Source organism: Oncorhynchus keta, chromosome 15, assembly GCF_023373465.1.
Source record: "Oncorhynchus keta strain PuntledgeMale-10-30-2019 chromosome 15, Oket_V2, whole genome shotgun sequence".
NCBI lineage: Eukaryota > Metazoa > Chordata > Actinopteri > Salmoniformes > Salmonidae > Oncorhynchus > Oncorhynchus keta.
In genome coordinates, this window is record NC_068435.1 from 42,420,930 (window position 1) to 42,441,039 (window position 20,110).

Consider the following 20,110-nt stretch of genomic DNA (forward strand, 5'->3'; position numbering starts at 1 on the left):
ACAGGTCAACATTCGCAAGGCCGCGGGGCCAGACGGATTACAAGGATGTGTACTCAGAGCATGCGTAGACCAACTAGCAAGTGTCTTCACTGACATTTTTAACCTCTCCCTGACAGAGTCTGTAACACCTACATTTTTCAAGCAGACTCCCATAATCCCTGTGCCCAAGAAAGCGAAGGTAACTTGCCTGAATGACTACTGCCTGTAGCACTCATGTCGGTAGCCATGAAGTGCTTTGAAAGGCTGGTCATGGCTCACAACACCATCATCCCAGAAACCCTAGATCAACTCTAATTTGCATAATGTCTCAAGAGATCCACAGATTATGCATTCTCAATCACACTCCACACTGCCCTTTCCCACCTGGACAAAAGGAACCTATGTGAGAATGCTGTTCATTGACTACAGCTCAGCGTTCAACACCATAGTGCCCACAAAGCTCAGCACTAAGCTAAGGACCCTGGGACTAAACACCTCCCTCTGCAACTGGATCCTGGACTTCCTGACGGGCCGCCTCCAGGTGGTAAGGGTAGGCAACAACTCATCTGCCACACTGATCCCCTCCACCTGGACCCCTCCTGTACTCCCTGTTCACCCACAACTGCGTGGCCAAGCACGACTCCCAACACCATCATTAAGTTTTCTGATGACACAACAGTGGTAGGCCTGATCACCGACAACGATGAGACAGTCTATAGGGAGGAGGTCAGAGACCTGGCAGTGTGGTGCCAGGACAACAAATGTGAGCAAGACAAAGGAGATGATTGTGGACTAAAGGAAAAGGACAACCGATCACGCCTCCATTCACATTGACAAGGCTGTAATGGATCGGGTCGAGAGTTTCAAGTTCCTTGGTGTTCACATCACCAACCAACTTAATGGTCCAAACACACCAAGAAGAGGCACAACAACACCTTTTCCCCAGCACCTATATACACAAGGCAGTGTCAGAGGAAGGCCCAAGAAATTGTCAAAGACTCCAGTCACCAAAGTCATTGACTGTTCACTCTGCTACCGCACGGCAAGCGGTACCGGAGCGCCAAGTCTAGGTCCAAAAGACTCCTGAACAGATTCTACCTCCAAGCCATAAGACTGCTGAACAATTAATCAAATGAAAACTATTTACATAGTAAATATTTTTGTAACTCTATATCTTGAATTGCATTGTTGGTTAAGGGCTTGTAAGTAAGCATGTCATGGTAAGGTACACCTGTTGTATTCAGCACGTGACAAATACAATTATTTGATTTTACATGGGCAAATACACTACATGACCAAAAGTATATGGACACCTGCTCATCAAACATCTCATTCCAAAATTGTGTTCATTAACATGGAGTTTGCTCCCCCCCCTTACTGCTGTAACAGCACACTATGCTGTTTTTACACACTATACGCTTCAGCACTCCACAGTCCCGTTCTGTGAGCTTGTGTAACTTACCACTTCGCAGCTGAGACATTGTTGCTCCTAGACGTTTCAATCAGCAGTTACAGTTGACCGGGGCAGCTCTACCAGCACAGAAATGTGAAAAACTGACTTGTAGGGAAGGTGGCATACCATTACGGTGCCACGTTGAAAGTCACTGAGCTCTTCAGTAAAGCCATTCTACTGCCAATTTTTGTCTATGGAGATTGCATGCCTGTGTGCTCGATTTTATTCACCTGTCAGCAACGGGTGTGGCTGAAATGGCCAAATCCACTCATTTGAAGGCGTGTCCACATATTTTGTATATATAGTGTATGTCATATAAGTAATATAAATATATTGCAATATATTACTTTTCTTAAAGTACGATGGCCATGTGGTCGAATCCCCCTAGGGCAACATTTTTATTTGATCACAAAACGCTGTTGTTGGTCGTTGAGTCAAATAATGCTTATGTTGTACATGTAAATTTTGTTTACACGTCTATGTAGTCTGCACTCAATGGTGTCTGAAAACACTTTCGAAAAACAATATAATTATATAACCTTACAAACATGGCGATTGCAGTGCCCATAAGTGTGTTTTAGAAGAGTTATTTTGCTGACCAGTCCTTTACAAGCGCTTTCATCCAATCCCAGTCCTGCTTTGCATAGAATGCCACACCCTCTCTATCGTCACTCGGGAGATGGTGGGGCCTGTGTGAGTTTCTGTTCCTCGTCTTGGCAGGACAGGGGAAACGCTCGGATTTTCAGAACTAAAGCAACAACTGACCGAGAGGGGTACAGTAAGGAAACGGGTTCAACCAATTGCTGATTCACTTCTAAGGGTGTATCATTATCCGTTTGGGTCTTAACTTGAGACAAAACAAAGTTCTAGAATTGCTTCGCGTCATTGTATCCGAAACGAGAACCCGTTTGAGGTTCGACGGATAGATAAAGCGACGGGGTCAGACAAGACTATTGTTTCCCTGTGTTTTCTGTCCAACTTCAGCCATTAACAAGGTTAACAAAAAAAAGAAGGATATAAAAAATTAAATAACTTTATCCAACGCCAGGGAATAAATGGGCTAAAACATGATTCCGGTAAGTTTGTTTCTTTGTTATTACTGAAGCGTGTCCGAGTGAGTGCGCCTGTGCAGTCTGACCATTTGAGCTAGTACGCCACAAAGGATCAAAATATCTGTTCCAATTTGTGAGCTGTTCCGCATTGTAAGTTGTCTTGATGTTACATTTGTAACAATGTTAAAATTACGAGAGCTGTTTGGGCTACTATTAGCAAAGCGCCGGATATCTTTCTCTGTCTGCCACATTTGTACCGAACATTTTTTTTGTCAAGGGCTACTAGTTTGCTCGCTCAGTGGTTGACCACATCTTTTGGGGGGAATACAAATGTATAATTTCCGACAAGTAATGAGTTGCAACAGAACGCAGCATGATACATTAAGTTCGCTAATCACTTGGGTGATTTGGTTCTGAGTTCGGAGATTATATAGCCCAGCCCCTGACCGTCAGTCTCGTACATTGGATCAGGGCCAGCGCCCGAATGAACCAATTGGACTGCCATTTGAATTATATAGGCGGGACCGTTTTTATCAATGGGTGTTCTAGTAAATGGGTGTCACAATAAAGAATAAGTAGCTCCCGAGTTTCAAATTTGGCCAAGCTTACAATTTATCCTACATTTCTACCCATCTGCGTGTCAGTTTAGTATTTGTAAATGCAAATAAAAGATGGACACGTTTAATTTCAATAACTGTCACGTGGTTAATCATATTCTGAATGAATTAAAATGATACAAATCAAAAAGTTTAAATTCAACTAATGCAAGAGCACCAGCCTTTGCAATATGGACACATTGATTGCCTACACGGTGATCAATTTGCGGCTAAAGAAATTAGCGCATGGAACTCCGAGAGAGGTCGACTGCGGCATTGGCCTATAGGCTATCACTCCCATTGTCAACTAAGTCAAATGCATAGGCTTAAAGCCAAAAATTAGAAACAGTAGAAAATATCCGGATACATTCAGGTTCTTTTAATCCCATTCATCTCTTTTACGTCTGTCTTTATTTGAGCTATCTCTAGTGAAGTGCAATATTGTAACACAGTTTGGTGTGCTCAAGCGCGCACGCTCTACGTTATCAGGACAGAGGATCCACACACATGCTCATTGCTCACATGAAGCACTCCAAACAAAAGACTGACAATGACAACATTTACAAAACTCGTAAATGATGGTTATGAAATGAACCAAAAGTTGTTTCTTACAAGTATAGCAGGTTGTGAACTCTGCAAACAACGTTTCCACTCTGAGAAAGTGAACGGTAAATGACTGTAATACATGCATTAACAGAAATGAATGTAACCAAATGACTGGGATTAATGGCACATTTACTAGGCCTACTGGTTAAATATGTAAAAGGGAATTGATAAAAAATATATAATCAAAGGGCAAAAAATTCACACAATGAAACAATGAATGTGCAGGAGACAATGGAGCACATTCTGGAAAGCTGAGTGCATGCATTCTGGAGAGCCATGCCCATATCTTTGCCACACAACCCTTCCGTTCTAGTCCTATGCACTTGTGATTTAAAATGTTATTTAACCTTTATTTAATTAGGCACGTCCAGTTAAGAACAAATTCTTATTTACAATGATGGCTTACCCTGGCCAAACCCTAACCCGGGCGACGCTGGGCCAATTGTACGCTGCCCTATGGGACTCCCAATCACGGCCGGTTGTGATACAGCCTAGAATCGAACCAGGGTCTGTAGTGACACATGATTTGTCACATGTGCTGAATACAACCGGTGTAGACCTTACAGTGAAATGCTTACTTACAAGCCCTTAACCAACAATGCAGTTTAAAGAAAACAAGTGCTAAGTAAATAAATAAAAAAAACTAACAAATAATTAAAGAGCAGCAGTAAAATAACAATAGAGGCTATATACAGGGGGTACCGGTACAGAGTCAATGTGTGGCGGCACCGGTTAGTCAAGGTAATTGAGGTACAATGTACATGTAGGTAGAGTTAAAGTGACTATGCATAGATTATAACCAGAGTAGCAGCTGTGTAAAAGGGGGGGGGGGAGGCAATGCAAATAGCCTGGTTAGCCATTTAATTAGCTGTTCAGGAGTCTTATGGCTTGGGGGTGGAAGCTGTTAATTATTTTGGACCTAGACTTGGCGCTCTAGTACCGCTTGCCATGCGATAGCAGAGAGAACAGTCTATGACTAGGGTGGCTGGACTCTTTGATCATTTTTAGGGCTTTCCTCTGACACCGCCTGGTACAGAGGTCTTGGATGGCAGGAAGCTTGGCCCCGTGATGTACTGGGCCGTACATCTACCCTTTGTAGTGCCTTGCAGATGGCCAAGCATTTGCCATACCAGGCATTGATACAACCAGCCATGATTCCCTCGATGGTGCAGCTGTAGAATTTTTGAGGATCTGAGGACCCTTGCCAAATCTTTTCAGTCTCCTGAGGGGGTATGGGCTTTGTCTTGCCCTCTTCACGACTGTCTTGGTGTGTCTGGACCATGATAGTTTGTTGGTGATGTGAACACCAAGGAACTTGAAGGTCCTAACCTGCTTCACTGCAGCCCAGATGAGAATGGGGGTGTGCTCGGTCCTCCTTTTCTTGTAGTCCACAATCATCTCCTTTGTCTTGAAAACATTGAGGGAGAGGTTGTTGTCCTGGCATCACCCTATAGGCTGTCTCATCGTTGTTAGTGATCAGGCCTACCACTGTTGTCATAGGCAAACTTAATGATGGTGTTGGAGTCGTGCTTGGCCATGCAGTCATGAGTGAACAGGTGAGTACAGGAGGGGACTGAGCATGCACCCCTGAAGGGGCCCTGTGTTGAGGATCAGCGTGGTGTTTGTGTTACTTGCCTCGACGCGAGCATAGAAGTAATTTAGCTCATCTGGTAGGCTCGTGTCACTGGGCAGCCCATGGCTGTGCTTCCCTTTGTAGTCTGTAATAGTTTGCAAGTCCTGCCACATCCGACGAGTGTCGGAACTGGTGTAGTATGATTCAATCTTAGTCCTGTATTGACACTTTGCCTGTTTGATGGTTCGTTGGAGGGCAGAGCGGGATTTCTTATAAGCTTCCGGGTTAGTCATGCTCCTTGAAAGCGGCAGCTCTTCCCTTTAGCTCAGTCCGGATGTTGCCTGTAATCAATGGCTTCTGGTAGGGGTATGCATGTACAGTCACTATGGGGATGACGTCATGGATGCACTTATTGATGAAGCCAGTGACTGGTGTACTCATCAATGCCATCTGAAGAATCCCGGAACATATTCCAGTTGGTGCAAGAAAAACAGTCCTGTAGCTTAGCGAATAACTGGGATGAGGGCCTTGTCGGGTGTCTGGAGTAAATCCCGGAACATATTCCAGTTGGTGCAAGCAAAACAGTCCTGTAGCTTAGCGAATGACTGGGATGAGGGCCTTGTCGGGTGTCTGGAGTAAATCCTTTGCGCCCGAGTCGTTAAAGAAAAGGAAAAATCTTATCCAGTATGGGGTGAATAATTGCTGTCCTGATTTCTGGAAGCTATTTTCTCGTCATAAGAGACGGTGGCAGAAACATTATGTACAAAATAAGTTACATATTATGATAGGGGGGAAAAAAACACGTACATTTGGTTAGGGCACCGTAAAACGGCAGCCATCTCCAGCGCCATTTGGATAGGCAAGGAGGTACGGTTGCCCGCCCATAATGTCGGCCCAGAATTAAACCGCATGCATATCTTAGTCAACTTGATCTAATTTCTCAAATACTTTGCTAATTTAATTTTGGGTTAGTTTCGGCTTATTATGTTATTGTAATCATGTAAACTTCTAGCTGGAAGGCTGCAGGGTTTGCATATTTTGTCCCAGTTATGCCCTTATTCATTCATCGTATACAGTCGTGGCCAAAAGTTTGAGAATGACACAAATATTAATTTCCACAAATGTTGCTGCTTCAGTGTCTTTAGATATTTTTGTCAGATGTTACCATGGAATACTGAAGTATAATTACAAGCATTTCATAAGTGTCAAAGGCTTTTATTGACAATTACATGAAGTTCATGCAAAGAGTCAATATTTGCAGTGTTGACCCTTCTTTTTCAAGACCTCTGCAATCTGGCCTGGCATGCTGTCAATTAACTTCTGGGCCACATCCTGACTGATGGCAGCCCATTCTTGCTTGGAGTTTGTCAGAATTTGTGTTTTTGTTTGTCCATCCACCTCTTGAGGATTGACCATAAGTCCTCAATGGGATTAAGGTCTGGGGAGTTTCCTGGCCTTGGACCCAAAATATCTATGTTTTGTTCCCCGAGCCACTTAGTTATCACTTTTGCCTTATGGCAAGGTGCTCCATCAAGGCATTGTTCATCACCAAACGGTTCCTGGATGGTTGGGAGAAGTTACTCTCGAAGGATGTGTTGGTACCATTCTTTATTCATTGCTGTGTTCTTAGGCAAAATTGTGAGTGAGCCCACTCCCTTGGCTGAGAAGCAACCCCACACATGAATGGTCTTAGGATGCTTTACTGTTGGCATGACACAGGACTGATGGTAGCGCTCACCTTGTCTTCTCCGGACAAGCTTTTTTTCCGGAAGCCCCAAACAATCCGAAAGGGGATTCAAAAAGAAAATGACTTTACCTCAGTCCTCAGCAGTCCAATCCCTGTACTTTTAGCAGAATGTCAGTCTGTCCCTGATGTTTTTCCTGGAGAGAAGTGGCTTCTTTGCTGCCCGTCTTGACACCAGGCCATCCTCCAAATGTCTTCGCCTCAATTCAGCTAATGAAGGTTTGGTATTGGCGATCGAAGTTGAATTAGATGTTAGTTAATTTTTGTCATTTTGCAGATGCTTTTATCCAGAGTGACCACCTACAGGAGCAATTAGGGTGGAGTTCATTGCTCATGGGCACATTGGCAGACTTTTCACCTCGTTGCCTCTGGGGTTCGAACTAGCGACCTGTCTGTTACTGGCCCAATGCTCTTAATCGCTAGGCTACCTGCCGTTAGTGCCAGGCTAGGACATCCAGACTGAAGCCCCTCCAGGAATAGGGGGGCAAAAAAGGACTGTATGGGATATTGGATTTAATCTGAACTTTATAAATATATTTGTCAGGGGGAAATGTCCAGATGATACACATGCTGTACACACTACAGTACAATAAAATGTTTACTTCCAGGTTCCCTCTCAATGATGCTACAACCAAAAGGAATATAAGAAATATAAAATATGCACTTGTTGCGTTCCATAGTTTTCTCTGTGAATTGACAGTTAACTTAATTTATGCTTTTGGTCAGATCAGGGCAGAGTTGTACATAAATTCTCCCTAATAGCCAATCTCGAGTTTGCCTTTTGTATGAAGTCAACTGTCCTCTGCCATAGCTGTTTTATTGCTGTTTTTCAAAAAGAGATTATATTATAAAACATCTTACTCTATGAATGACAATTTTTATATATTTTCTCATGTATGAATCGCCTACACATTGAAAATGTCAAATGTTCAATCTATTTTCTCTTTCCATAGGTGTTTCTGTTGTGACTCACTGCCTCTGGTGGGGGGTCAAACATTCTCAGAGGACGGAGAACTTGTGAAAAGAGGACAGAGCACTTTGAAAAGTTGATGCAATTATACTTAGCTGTGGATATATTGTCTCACATTCCTACAGCCAAAAGGACCAACTGCACGGACAACCGGTAAAGTACGTTAAAATACATTGTTTTCCCAACATTCTTGCTTGTAGAGGTCGTGAGAGCACACTTTCCTGATTCAAATGCTAATTTCAGTCTGACAGGCAAGCGATCTTACCTGTTGGAGACCCCTGGACTAGACATTGGCAAACTCCAGTGCTATTTCTCATATTTTTTTGTTAGTGCGATAATCAATTTGAGCACAATGTATTTTACATCTTTGTCTTATCTCTACAAGACTAGAGTGACGTGCGGTGACACCACCGATGGCAACACACATTGACCGTAACAGAAGAATAGGCCTGGAGGTGAATATGGAGACATTCCAGAGTGACGTCACAAAGACGGCGTGTGAAGGAAAGCATGCCGCACCGCGTTCCTCCAAAACTCCACACCGCCAGATAACCAATGGAAAGAGCCATCTATCCTTTGACCACGATGCAACAGACAGTGATGGAGGCAAGGTTAGAGATGGTGGTGTTAGTTTCAGCACCAACCACAACTCTGTGGTGTGCCTGCCTTTGGTCTCTGAGGGCCCGAAGCTAGTATGGACACAGTCAAATCAGACACGTGAGCTTGACACCATCCAAGAGCTGATCCAGGCATTCAATGTGTTCCCATACCCAACATCTCGTGAGGTGAATGCCTTGGCACGGCTCTGTGCCCTGCCTCTGGACAAAGTCAAGGTCTGGTTCATGGTGCAGAGAATCAAATACGGCATCAGCTGGGCCTCAGAGGAGATTGAGGAGACGCGTGGCAAGCTGGCCGGACCTGAGTGGACTAACGACTATGCAAATGAGAAAGAGGAGATAAAGATGAGGACGGGGTGTGGGGAGATGTCTGTGGAAGCAGAGGACACAGGCCAAATGAATAATGGTCTTAACTCTTCCCTGCTCCACCCGAGAAAACGTGCCAGACATGAGACTCCAGAACACTGCAAACCAGCCTCCACCATCCGACATTTCAGTTCCTCTCTCCCACCCCCTCAGGATTCATACTACTACCGCCCTCCTGTAGACATGCCAGCAACTACCGCGACAGAGGCTTCCCTGAACCTCTCTGAGACCTCACTTGGCTCTCCACGGCAACAACAACGCGGACGCTACAAAAAGACCAAAGCTCAGCTTGCAGTCCTTCGCAGCAGCTTCCTGCGTGAAAACTGGCCTGCAGAGACAGAGCTCCGATGTCTGCAGAATGAAACGGGCCTGAGTCGCAATGACATCCGCAAATGGTTCAGCGACAGCCGGTACCAGCTTAGAAATGGGCGCGGACTGCTTAGAACATCCATGGTCAACCCTCAGCTCATCATAGGAGAAGCAAAGGATGAGTCTCAGCAACTTCAGTCTTTTCCACGCGTAGCTCACAGGCCTCGGGATCAAGAAAATGATATTGAAGTGCAGAGAGGGGCTCAATGGAAGGGAGCTCGCAGCAATGGGGTGAAAGATTCACATTTCTTCCAGAACTTCCTGTCAAACAGCCTGGAGACCTTTGGAGAAGGAGCAGTAGAGGTGGAGGAGGACGAGGTTGCAGAGGAAGCCTCTGTTCACACTGAGACTGTTAAGGAAGAGGAGGTGAAAAAGGAAGAAAAGCCCCTACAGTTGATTAGGGGCAACAAAGACCCAGAGATTAAACAACCACCATCAGCCGTTACCATCTGCGCTTCGTCCTCCCCCTCTCATTCTACCACCCCTCCCCTTTCGCCTATTGTCCCCACTATTAAGCATAGTTCCACTAGCACCAGCACCCTGCAGAAGTCTGCTCGCTCAGCCAAAGCCTCAGTCACAGCCCTGTCTCTCTCCAGTCCTCCCTCATCCTGGTCTACTCTTACACCTGCTGGCCGACTACGGAAGACCAAGGAACAACTGGACATACTAAAGGAGCACTTCCTGCACTGCCAGTGGCCTAGGAGTGAGGACTACACCCAGCTGGTAGAACTCACAGGCTTGCCCCGTGCAGACATCATCCAGTGGTTTGGGGATACGCGCTACGCTGTTAAGAATGGGCAGCTACGCTGGGTGCAAGGGGTCCGTGAGCAATTTCTGTCTGAACAAGCCACACAGCAAAATGGCAGTGGAGTCACCGGTGGAAACGGTTCCAGTGGGATCCCTCGGGTTATGGGTAGCCGCAAACGTAAGTCTCAAGCGAATGGCGCCACAGCAACATCCACTGCCGATTTCCCGGACATCAAGCCGCTGGGGGTTTACCATCGCTTGACTGGGGTTCTTCATGAGAAAGACCTTGATGCCCTTTGCAAAAAGTCACGAATGAGCTACCAGCAGGTGCGAGACTGGTTTGCATCTCAGGAGAGCAAGGAAATTGACCCAGAAACCAATGTTACTGATTGAGATGAGGAACTTGTGGGCGGATAAGGGTTGGAAATCAGCACTCTCTCTTTTTACAGAGGACAAGACTGATCATCGCTTACGCAGAACGATGACGCTCCTTCGTTACAAAAACGTTTCATATTGAATTGACTTTGCTTTAATGTGAGCAGGTGTGACTCTTAAATGCGTACGGTCTTTGTAGTATAAGCACAGATCTGGTGACTGTGCTGAATTATTGCTGCATTCCGTGTTTTTTCTCATAAGCTTGGTCTTGAAGTCCTGCTTGTGCTGCCTGCCTACTATAGATAGGACAGTACCTAGTGCACTGGTTCAATTCCCCCACCCCCTTATTTTGTTTGTGTGTTATGATGTAATTTGTAGTCCAGTATTGTAGCAAAATATAATTAACTGGATATAAAGTATGTTTTGGTTGGAGCTCCTTAGATAGTGTGGTTCTCCATTTTTTTCAGAAGTGAAACTACACTTTGGAAACCTAAATAGAACAATTTATGAGCCTTAGGGTAAAGACACTGACTAATCACTGAAAGTATTTTCATTCCTTTACAACCTACAATTCCTCTTCACTAGATTAACAAACTGGACATTAACACTTTATCCTTCTAAATAGACAACGTTGCACTTGAATTATTTTTAACCCTGACATTTTAGCTGCCATAATGTTAATTAAATATATTCCTTTTTATAAAAGTTTGAATTCCTATTCAAATTGTTCTGCAGTTTGCACTGACCTACAGATGTTTTAAAGTGACGTTCAATGTCCATGCAGACCAAATGTTTAAAACACTTTGAGCAACTGAATTGCACTCTTTGGTCCTGTAAAATCCTGTATTTGTGGCCCCTGCTCACCTCTCAAAATGAATTATGTTCTGAAGGGCTGCAATGTTGGCTTATTTTATCGTTGTGTGTGCAGTTTATTTCCCCTTGTTCATACCCCAGATTGGTGGGAGTAGAGTATTCTGCCTATATTGAGCATTCGTGTGAGTAGAATGATAAGGGGCACAGAAGTCACTGGAATTGTGTAATCCAACCAAATTCAAAGTTCAGGCATAGAAGGAATAGATTGTCTTAGTCCACTATAATCCAAAGCAATAACTTGTGTTTTGTGCAGGCCATTTCCTATGCCTCAGAGATTAAAAAGCATGCAAATGTGTCATTCAAACAGGTATACTGGAAAGTATTTAATCAACATTTTCTAGTGTAGACGTTTGTTCTGTTCGCTATGAGAAGATGACACGTGGAAGTACAAGAATACTGAAGGAGAAATGTTAATGTCCTATTACACTTGTCACATTGCAGCCTTCAGTTGTGAACCGTTTTTTACATTTGTACTTCACTGGATAGATGGCACTCATTTTCGTAAATGAATCTTTGTTACATTTCAAATGTGCCCTACTGCGTCACTAGAAACAAGTAAAAAACATATTTGCAAATGTGTGAATGTTTTCTTGTTTGTGTGAACTGGTTCGATGGAGGCCTTTCATTCCCTGAACTTTCTGAGATGGGGGGTCAGCTTTTCATCACAGATGCTGCAGAAAGAGGTAAGAACTATGCCAAAATACTTAGTTGTCTTTTGGCTTAATGTTATGTTAGGTCACATACTGAAATCAATCAGAATTTATCAATTGGATTTCAGTTTTGTCATTGATGAAATGTAAATTTAATTCCAATGGGGTTTACTTGCCAATTCTGAGAGGATTTGCATAGTGTAGTGATAACCCAGTCAAGAACTGGTATTGAATGTTAGTCAGATTCTCAGACCTGAGAATGGAGGAGAGAGGTCTGCTCAGTCTTAACAACTACAACTTTCAATGATGCACCGTGGAAATCAACTGATATGAATTCATTCTTACCGGATGGGAGTGTTAATAATGATGGGTGTCCCTATGAGGAGAAATAAAAACGATTAACATTTCAGTTCCACATTTGACAGTTTGATGTTCCAAGCGATTAACAGAAAAATAAAGTATAGTCCCTTGAACTGATAACCATGGCATGCTAAGACAATTTTGTGCCAATATTTTACCGTCTGTATGTGGACTTTAAAAAAATATATATTGTTACCAATCATGAGAAACGGCAGTAGAATGAATACACACTGAACAAAAATATAAACGCAACATGTAAAGCGTTGATCCCATGTTTCATGAGCTGAAATAAAAGATCCCAGTCACTTTCCATATGCACAAAAATCTTATTTCTCAAATTTTGTGCACAAATTTGTTTACATCCCTGTTAGTGAGCGTTTCTCCTTTGGCAATATCATCCATTCACCTGACCGGTGTGGCATATCAAGAAGCTGATTAAAGCGGATTATTACACAGCTGCACTAATGAAACTAAAATGTGCAGTTTTGTCAGACAACACAATGTCGCAGATGTCTCAAGTTAAGGGAGCTTGCAATTGACATGCTGACAGCAGGAATGTCCACCAGAGCTGTTGGCAGACACTTGAATTTCTTTACCATAAACCACCTCCAATGTAGATTACATTTTTTTAGTAGGACAGCCAACCGGTCTCACAACTGCAGACCATGTGTAATGGCGTTGTGTGGGTGAGCAGTTTGCTGATGTCAACATTGTGAACAGTTCCCCATGGTGGTGTAAGCTACGGACAATGATCAGAATTGCATTTTACCGATTGGCAATTTGAATGCACAAAAATTACAGTGAAGAGAGGCAAGTTTATTTTTAAAATTAACTAGCCAACAGATGCATATCTGTATACCCAGTCATGTGAAATCCATAGATGAAGGCCTAATGAATTTATTTCAATTGACTGATTCCCTCATAAGAAACTGTAACTCAATAAAAACCTTTGAAATTACATTTTGTTCAGTGGTACAGCTTAGTGATTTTTGTACGGTTAGAAATGACACAATTTGAACGTGTCAATGTGTGAAAATAATGGCTGTGGAAGATCCTTTCTCTCCCCTGATCCCAACCCCTCCTAGCTGTCACTTTGTGGACTGTTGAATTACTTCTGTGACGTCTTTAAAAAATGTTTGGCATGAAAATCTGGCCAAAATGTTTTTTTTTTTTTTTTTATGAGATCAAGTAATCTGGTGTGTACCACTCGTGCAGAGAGTTCAGGCTGGAGATTGATGTGGCAGAACCAGGCGGAGTCTGAGAGCAGGCAGGATTGAGACCATAAGCAAAGGCACTACTGGAGGAAAGAGTTAGTCAGATGCAGAAGAATGTCAAGACAGAGGACAGGGACATGAAACCCACTTCAGCAAAGAAGGAATGCAAATTCACTGCAAGGGTGAGTAGAGTTTCTGTCTCTGAACCTCTCCTGGGATTCAGCAGAGCCTGGGTGTGTCAAACAGTTATTGATGGGTGAAAACATCTCTGAATTGAATAGATTGTTTGACAGACTGTTTTGTTAGTACGCGTACAGATGTCGGTTCTTAATTTTTGCCAGTTTGCTACAGCATGAAGATAATCATGCAATAACAGGACATGGATATGGATTATGATTAATCAAATCTGAAATTTGAAAGTGGTAATGACAAACATCAGAAGCCTTTTCAAACCTCAATTACACTACAAGTTTTACATTTCCTGAATTGAAGAAATCCTGCAACAGGGTGATCAAATTAAGATCCGACATCTGTACATGCCTGTCTGCCACCATATATATGTGAGCGAGGGGTGGCTGTAAGAGTAAGGATAGATACAGAAAGTGACACACCATTGCTCATCATCTGAGGTTTAAAATGGAATTCCACATGGGGGTTCATTGAAATAATATCATGTTAAGATCTCTAAGATGCATCTAACCACAACCCATCAGTGTTCCCCATTACCTGGGGAGATGACAGCCACTGGAAGACATACTTTTTACACTGCTGGGGAAGCAGATCCCAGTTATATATATAAAGTCAGAAGTTTACATGCACTTAGTTTGGAGTCATTAAAACTTGTTTTTCAACTTCTCCACACATTTCTTGTTAACAAACTATAGTTTTGGCAAGTCGGTTAAGACATCTACTTCGTGCATGACACAAGTGATTTTTCAAACAATTGTTTACAGACAGATTATTTCACTTATAATTCACTGTATCACAATTCCTTTAAACAGCTTGGGAAATTCCAGAAAATTATGTAATGGCTTTAGAAGCTTCCGATAGGCGAATTAACATCATTTGAGTCAATTGGAGGTATTTCAAGGCCTACCTTCAATGCCTCTTTGCTTGACATCATAGGAAAATCAAAAGAAATCAGCAATGACCTCAGAAAAACAATTGTAGACCTCCACAAGTCTGGTTCATCCTTGGGAGCAATTTCCAAACACCCGAAGGTATCACGTTCATCTGTACAAACAATAGTACGCAAGTATAAACACCATGGGACCACACAGCCGTCATACTGCTCAGGAAGGAGAGGCGTTCTGTCTCCTAGAGATGAACGTACTTTTGTGCGAAAAGTGCAAATCAATCCCAGAACAGCAAAGGATGTTGTGAAGATGCTGGAGGAAACAGGTACAAAAGTATCTATATCCACAGTAAAACGAGTCTAATATTGACATTACCTGAAAGGCCGCTCAGTAAGGAAGAAGCCACTGCTCCAAAACCACCATAAAAAAGTCAGACTACGGTTTGCAACTGCACATGAGGACAAAGATTGTACTTTTTGGAGAAATGTCCTCCGGTCTGATGAGACAAAAATAGATTTGTTAGGACATAATGACCATTGTTATGTTTGGAGGAAAAAGGGGGAAGAACACCATCCCAACAGTGAAGCAAAGGGGTGGCAGCATCATGTTGTGGTGGTGCTTTGCTGCGGGACGGACTGGTGCACTTCACAAAATAGATGGCAGCATGAGGGAAGAGGGAAATGTGGATATATTGAAGCAACATCTCAAGACATCAGTCAGGAAGTTAAAGCTTGGTGGCAAATGGGTCTTCCAAATGGACAATGACCCCAAGCATAATTCCAATATTGTGGCAAAATGGCTTAAGGACAACAAAGTCAAGGTATTGTAGTGGCCATCACAAAGCCCTGACCTCAATCTTATAGAAAATGTGTGGGCAGAACTGAAAAGGCATGTGCGAGCAAGGCGGCCTACAAACCTGACTCAGTTACACCACCTATGTCAGGAGGAATGGGCCAAAATTCACCCAACATAGTGAGAAGCTTGTGGAAGGCTGACCGAAACATTTGACCCGAGTTAAATTTGGAGGCAATGCTACCAAATGCTAATTGAGTGTGTCAACTTCTGACCCACTGGGAATGTGATGAAAGAAATCAAATCTGAAATAAATCTATTGACATTTCACATTCTTAAAATAAAGTGGTGATCCTAACTGTCCCAAGACAAGGGATTTTTACTTGGATTAAATGTCAGGAATTGTGAAAAACGGAGTGAAAATGTATTTGACTACATTACATTACATTTAAGTCATTTAGCAGACGCTCTTATCCAGAGCGACTTACAAATTGGTGCAAACACCTATGACACCCAGTGGAACAGCCACTTGCATCTAAATCTTGTTGGGGGGGTGAGAAGGATTACTTACCCTATCCTAGGTATTCCTTGAAGAGGTGGGGTTTCAGGTGTCTCCGGAAGGTGGTGATTGACTCCGCTGTCCTGGCGTCGTGAGGGAGTTTGTTCCACCATTGGGGGGCCAGAGCAGCGAACAGTTTTGACTGGGCTGAGCGGGAACTGTACTTCCTCAGTGGTAGGGAGGCGAGCAGGCCAGAGGTGGATGAACGCAGTGCCCTTGTTTGGGTGTAGGGCCTGATCAGAGCCTGGAGGTACTGAGGTGCCGTTCCCCTCACAGCTCCGTAGGCGAGCACCATGGTCTTGTAGCGGATGCGAGCTTCAACTGGAAGCCAGTGGAGAGAGCGGAGGAGCGGGGTGACGTGAGAGAACTTGGGAAGGTTGAACACCAGACGGGCTGCGGCGTTCTGGATGAGTTGTAGGGGTTTAATGGCACAGGCAGGGAGCCCAGCCAACAGCGAGTTGCAGTAATCAAGACGGGAGATGACAAGTGCCTGGATTAGGACCTGCGCCGCTTCCTGTGTGAGGCAGGGTCATACTCTGCGGATGTTGTAGAGCATGAACCTACAGGAACGGGACACCGCCTTGATGTTAGTTGAGAACGTCAGGGTGTTGTCCAGGATCACGCCAAGGTTCTTAGCGCTCTGGGAGGAGGACACAATGGAGTTGTCAACCGTGATGGCGAGATCATGGAACGGGCAGTCCTTCCCCGGGAGGAAGAGGAGCTCCGTCTTGCTGAGGTTCAGCTTGAGGTGGTGATCCGTCATCCACACTGATATGTCTGCCAGACATGCAGAGATGCGATTCGCCACCTGGTCATCAGAAGGGGGAAAGGAGAAGATTAATTGTGTGTCGTCTGCATAGCAATGATAGGAGAGACCATGTGAGGTTATGACAGAGCCAAGTGACTTGGTGTATAGCGAGAATAAGAGAGGGCCTAGAACAGAGCCCTGGGGGACACCAGTGGTGAGAGCGCGTGGTGAGGAGACAGATTCTCGCCACGCCACCTGGTAGGAGCGACCTGTCAGGTAGGACGCAATCCAAGCGTGGGCCGCGCCGGAGATGCCCAACTCGGAGAGGGTGGAGAGGAGGATCTGATGGTTCACAGTATCGAAGGCAGCCGATAGGTCTAGAAGGATGAGAGCAGAGGAGAGAGAGTTAGCTTTAGCAGTGCGGAGCGCCTCCGTGATACAGAGAAGAGCAGTCTCAGTTGAATGACTAGTCTTGAAACCTGACTGATTTGGATCAAGAAGGTCATTCTGAGAGAGATAGCGGTAGAGCTGGCCAAGGACGGCACGCTCAAGAGTTTTGGAGAGAAAAGAGAGAAGGGATACTGGTCTGTAGTTGTTGACATCGGAGGGATCGAGTGTAGGTTTTTTCAGAAGGGGTGCAACTCTCGCTCTCTTGAAGACGGGAGGGACGTAGCCAGCGGTCAGGGATGAGTTGATGAGCGAGGTGAGGTAAGGGAGAAGGTCTCCGGAAATGGTCTGGAGAAGAGAGGGGATAGGGTCAAGCGGGCAGGTTGTTGGGCGGCCGGCCGTCACAAGACGCGAGATTTCATCTGGAGAGAGAGGGGAGAAAGAGGTCAGAGCATAGGGTAGGGCAGTGTGAGCAGAACCAGCGGTGTCGTTTGACTTAGCAAACGAGGATCGGATGTCATCGACCTTCTTTTCAAAATGGTTGACGAAGTCATCTGCAGAGAGGGGAGGAGGGGGGAGGATTCAGGAGGGAGGAGAAGGTGGCAAAGAGCTTCCTAGGGTTAGAGGCAGATGCTTGGAATTTAGAGTGGTAGAAAGTGGCTTTAGCAGCAGAGACAGAGGAGGAAAATGTAGAGAGGAGGGAGTGAAAGGATGCCAGGTCCGCAGGGAGGCGAGTTTTCCTCCATTTCCGCTCGGCTGCCCGGAGCCCTGTTCTGTGAGCTCGCAATGAGTCGTCGAGCCACGGAGCGGGAGGGGAGGACCGAGCCGGCCTGGAGGATAGGGGACATAGAGAGTCAAAGGATGCAGTAAGGGAGAGAGGAGGGTTGAGGAGGCAGAATCAGGAGATAGGTTGGAGAAAGTTTGAGCAGAGGGAAGAGATGATAGGATGGAAGAGGAGAGAGTAGCGGGGGAGAGAGAGCGAAGGTTGGGACGGCGCGATACCATCCGAGTAGGGGCAGTGTGGGAAGTGTTGGATGAGAGCGAGAGGGAAAAGGATACAAGGTAGTGGTCGGAGACTTGGAGGGGAGTTGCAATGAGGTTAGTGGAAGAACAGCATCTAGTAAAGATGAGGTCAAGCGTATTGCCTGCCTTGTGAGTAGGGGGAAGGTGAGAGGGTGAGGTCAAAAGAGGAGAGGAGTGGAAAGAAGGAGGCAGAGAGGAATGAGTCAAAGGTAGACGTGGGGAGGTTAAAGTCGCCCAGAACTGTGAGAGGTGAGCCGTCCTCAGGAAAGGAGCTTATCAAGGCATCAAGCTCATTGATGAACTCTCCGAGGAACCTGGAGGGCGATAAATGATAAGGATGTTAAGCTTGAAAGGGCTGGTAACTGTGACAGCATGGAATTCAAAGGAGGCAATAGACAGATGGGTAAGGGGAGAAAGAGAGAAAGACCACTTGGGAGAGATGAGGATCCCGGTGCCACCACCCCGCTGACCAGAAGCTCTCGGGGTGTGCGAGAACACGTGGGCGGACGAGGAGAGAGCAGTAGGAGTAGCAGTGTTATCTGTGGTGATCCATGTTTCCGTCAGTGCCAAGAAGTCAAGGGACTGGAGGGAGGCATAGGCTGAGATGAACTCTGCCTTGTTGGCCGCAGATCGGCAGTTCCAGAGGCTACCGGAGACCTGGAACTCCACGTGGGTCGTACGCGCTGGGACCACCAGATTAGGGTGGTCGCGGCCACGCGGTGTGGAGCGTTTGTATGGTCTGTGCAGAGAGGAGAGAACAGGGATAGACAGACACATAGTTGACAGGCTACAGAAAAGGCTACGCTAATGCAAGGAAATTGGAATGACAAGTGGACTACACGTCTCGAATGACTAATGACTAAGGTGTATGTAAACTTCCGACTATCTGATGTATAACAAATGTGTTTAGATTCTTTTGGTTACTACATAATTCCGTATGAGTTATTTCATCGTTTGTCTACACTATCATTCTACAATGTAGAACATAGTAAAAATAAAACTTAAATGAGGTGTCCCAACTTGACTGATACTGTGTATAGAATTTTTGGAAATGATCTTTAAACCTGCAAAACTCACCAACAAGAGAGTTTTGAACAGTGTGTATTCCCATAGAAAGATGAGGCGTGTGCGTAACGATGCTTCTACAATGAATTGACCCATAAATGCCCTTGGGAAACTTGGCACTAATCCCAGATGGCTAACTGGCAATCCCTTTGATCTGCACAGAGTTGGGTAAATTTGCCTTCAGATTTTCACACTTTACTTTCGGAATCGTCGCCACAGCACTCACTGGTTCCTATTGGTCAATTCAAAAGGGCCGATTGAGGACCTTTAACTGAAGAATGTGTTGTTTTCTATGATTGCGTACAGGTATTTTCTACAGTAACAGACACCTTGGTAAAGAAAGGGTAAATAAAAACTGAAAGACTAGTGGAAGAACTGGAGAGCCATGTCAAAGTGATTGTACCTACAAGCTGCTGAGTGTTGTGGCTCAGGCTTCTTGTTAGCAGCCGAGTACAACTTTAACTTGAGTAAACGCCACACTTAAGAGAAAGTTGCCTTCCCTGCTGGGACAGTTGTCAGCCTCTCCATATCATTTATAGACACTTCAGCTGCATTGTCATGCTTTTTCACAACTGCAGGCATCGTCAGGGCAGTAGTTGGAGTCTAATTCAGAATCACTAGCACCCATCTAGTGTGGCCCAGTCATGAAACCTAATGGCCAAGGCATAATACCATGCCTACTCTGCCAATACAGCGGTGCTACAACTGGATGTATAGGAGAATACTTAAGCCTCGTCAGGTTCGAGCAGGAACACAATTTTTACAGTGTAAGCATATTTGAGTTGTCCAAGCACTATCATGTTATAATAAAGTGCATAATTGACTGTCACTGCACCATGTTAACCACTGACCTGATAGCAAAACGAAATTGAACTTCTGCACAGTATAGCTTTAGATGCTTATTGAGAGACCACTG

General features: G+C 44.7%; 1 protein-coding gene across 2 annotated transcripts; it reads left to right on the forward strand.

Annotated features, from left to right (window-relative positions):
* The first annotated feature begins 2,058 nt into the window (after positions 1-2,058).
* Positions 2,059-11,920, forward strand: LOC118394994 (homeobox and leucine zipper protein Homez-like). 2 transcript variants are annotated; one of them, XM_035788740.2, is made up of 3 exons: positions 2,059-2,508; positions 7,957-8,126; positions 8,359-11,920. In XM_035788740.2, the coding sequence occupies exon 3, from the start codon at positions 8,387-8,389 to the stop codon at positions 10,463-10,465; it is 2,079 nt and encodes a 692-aa protein (XP_035644633.1). In that variant the 5' UTR covers positions 2,059-2,508; positions 7,957-8,126; positions 8,359-8,386; the 3' UTR covers positions 10,466-11,920. The 2 variants fall into 2 exon arrangements, with proteins under 2 accessions (XP_035644633.1, XP_035644631.1); XM_035788738.2 differs by having other exon boundaries at positions 2,060-2,508; positions 7,957-8,131.
* Positions 11,921-20,110: the final 8,190 nt, after the last annotated feature.

Bases quoted from the DNA above. Each gene is read 5' to 3' on its own strand.
- LOC118394994 (XM_035788740.2), top strand. From the start codon at position 8,387: ATGGCAACACACATTGACCGTAACAGAAGAATAGGCCTGGAGGTGAAT.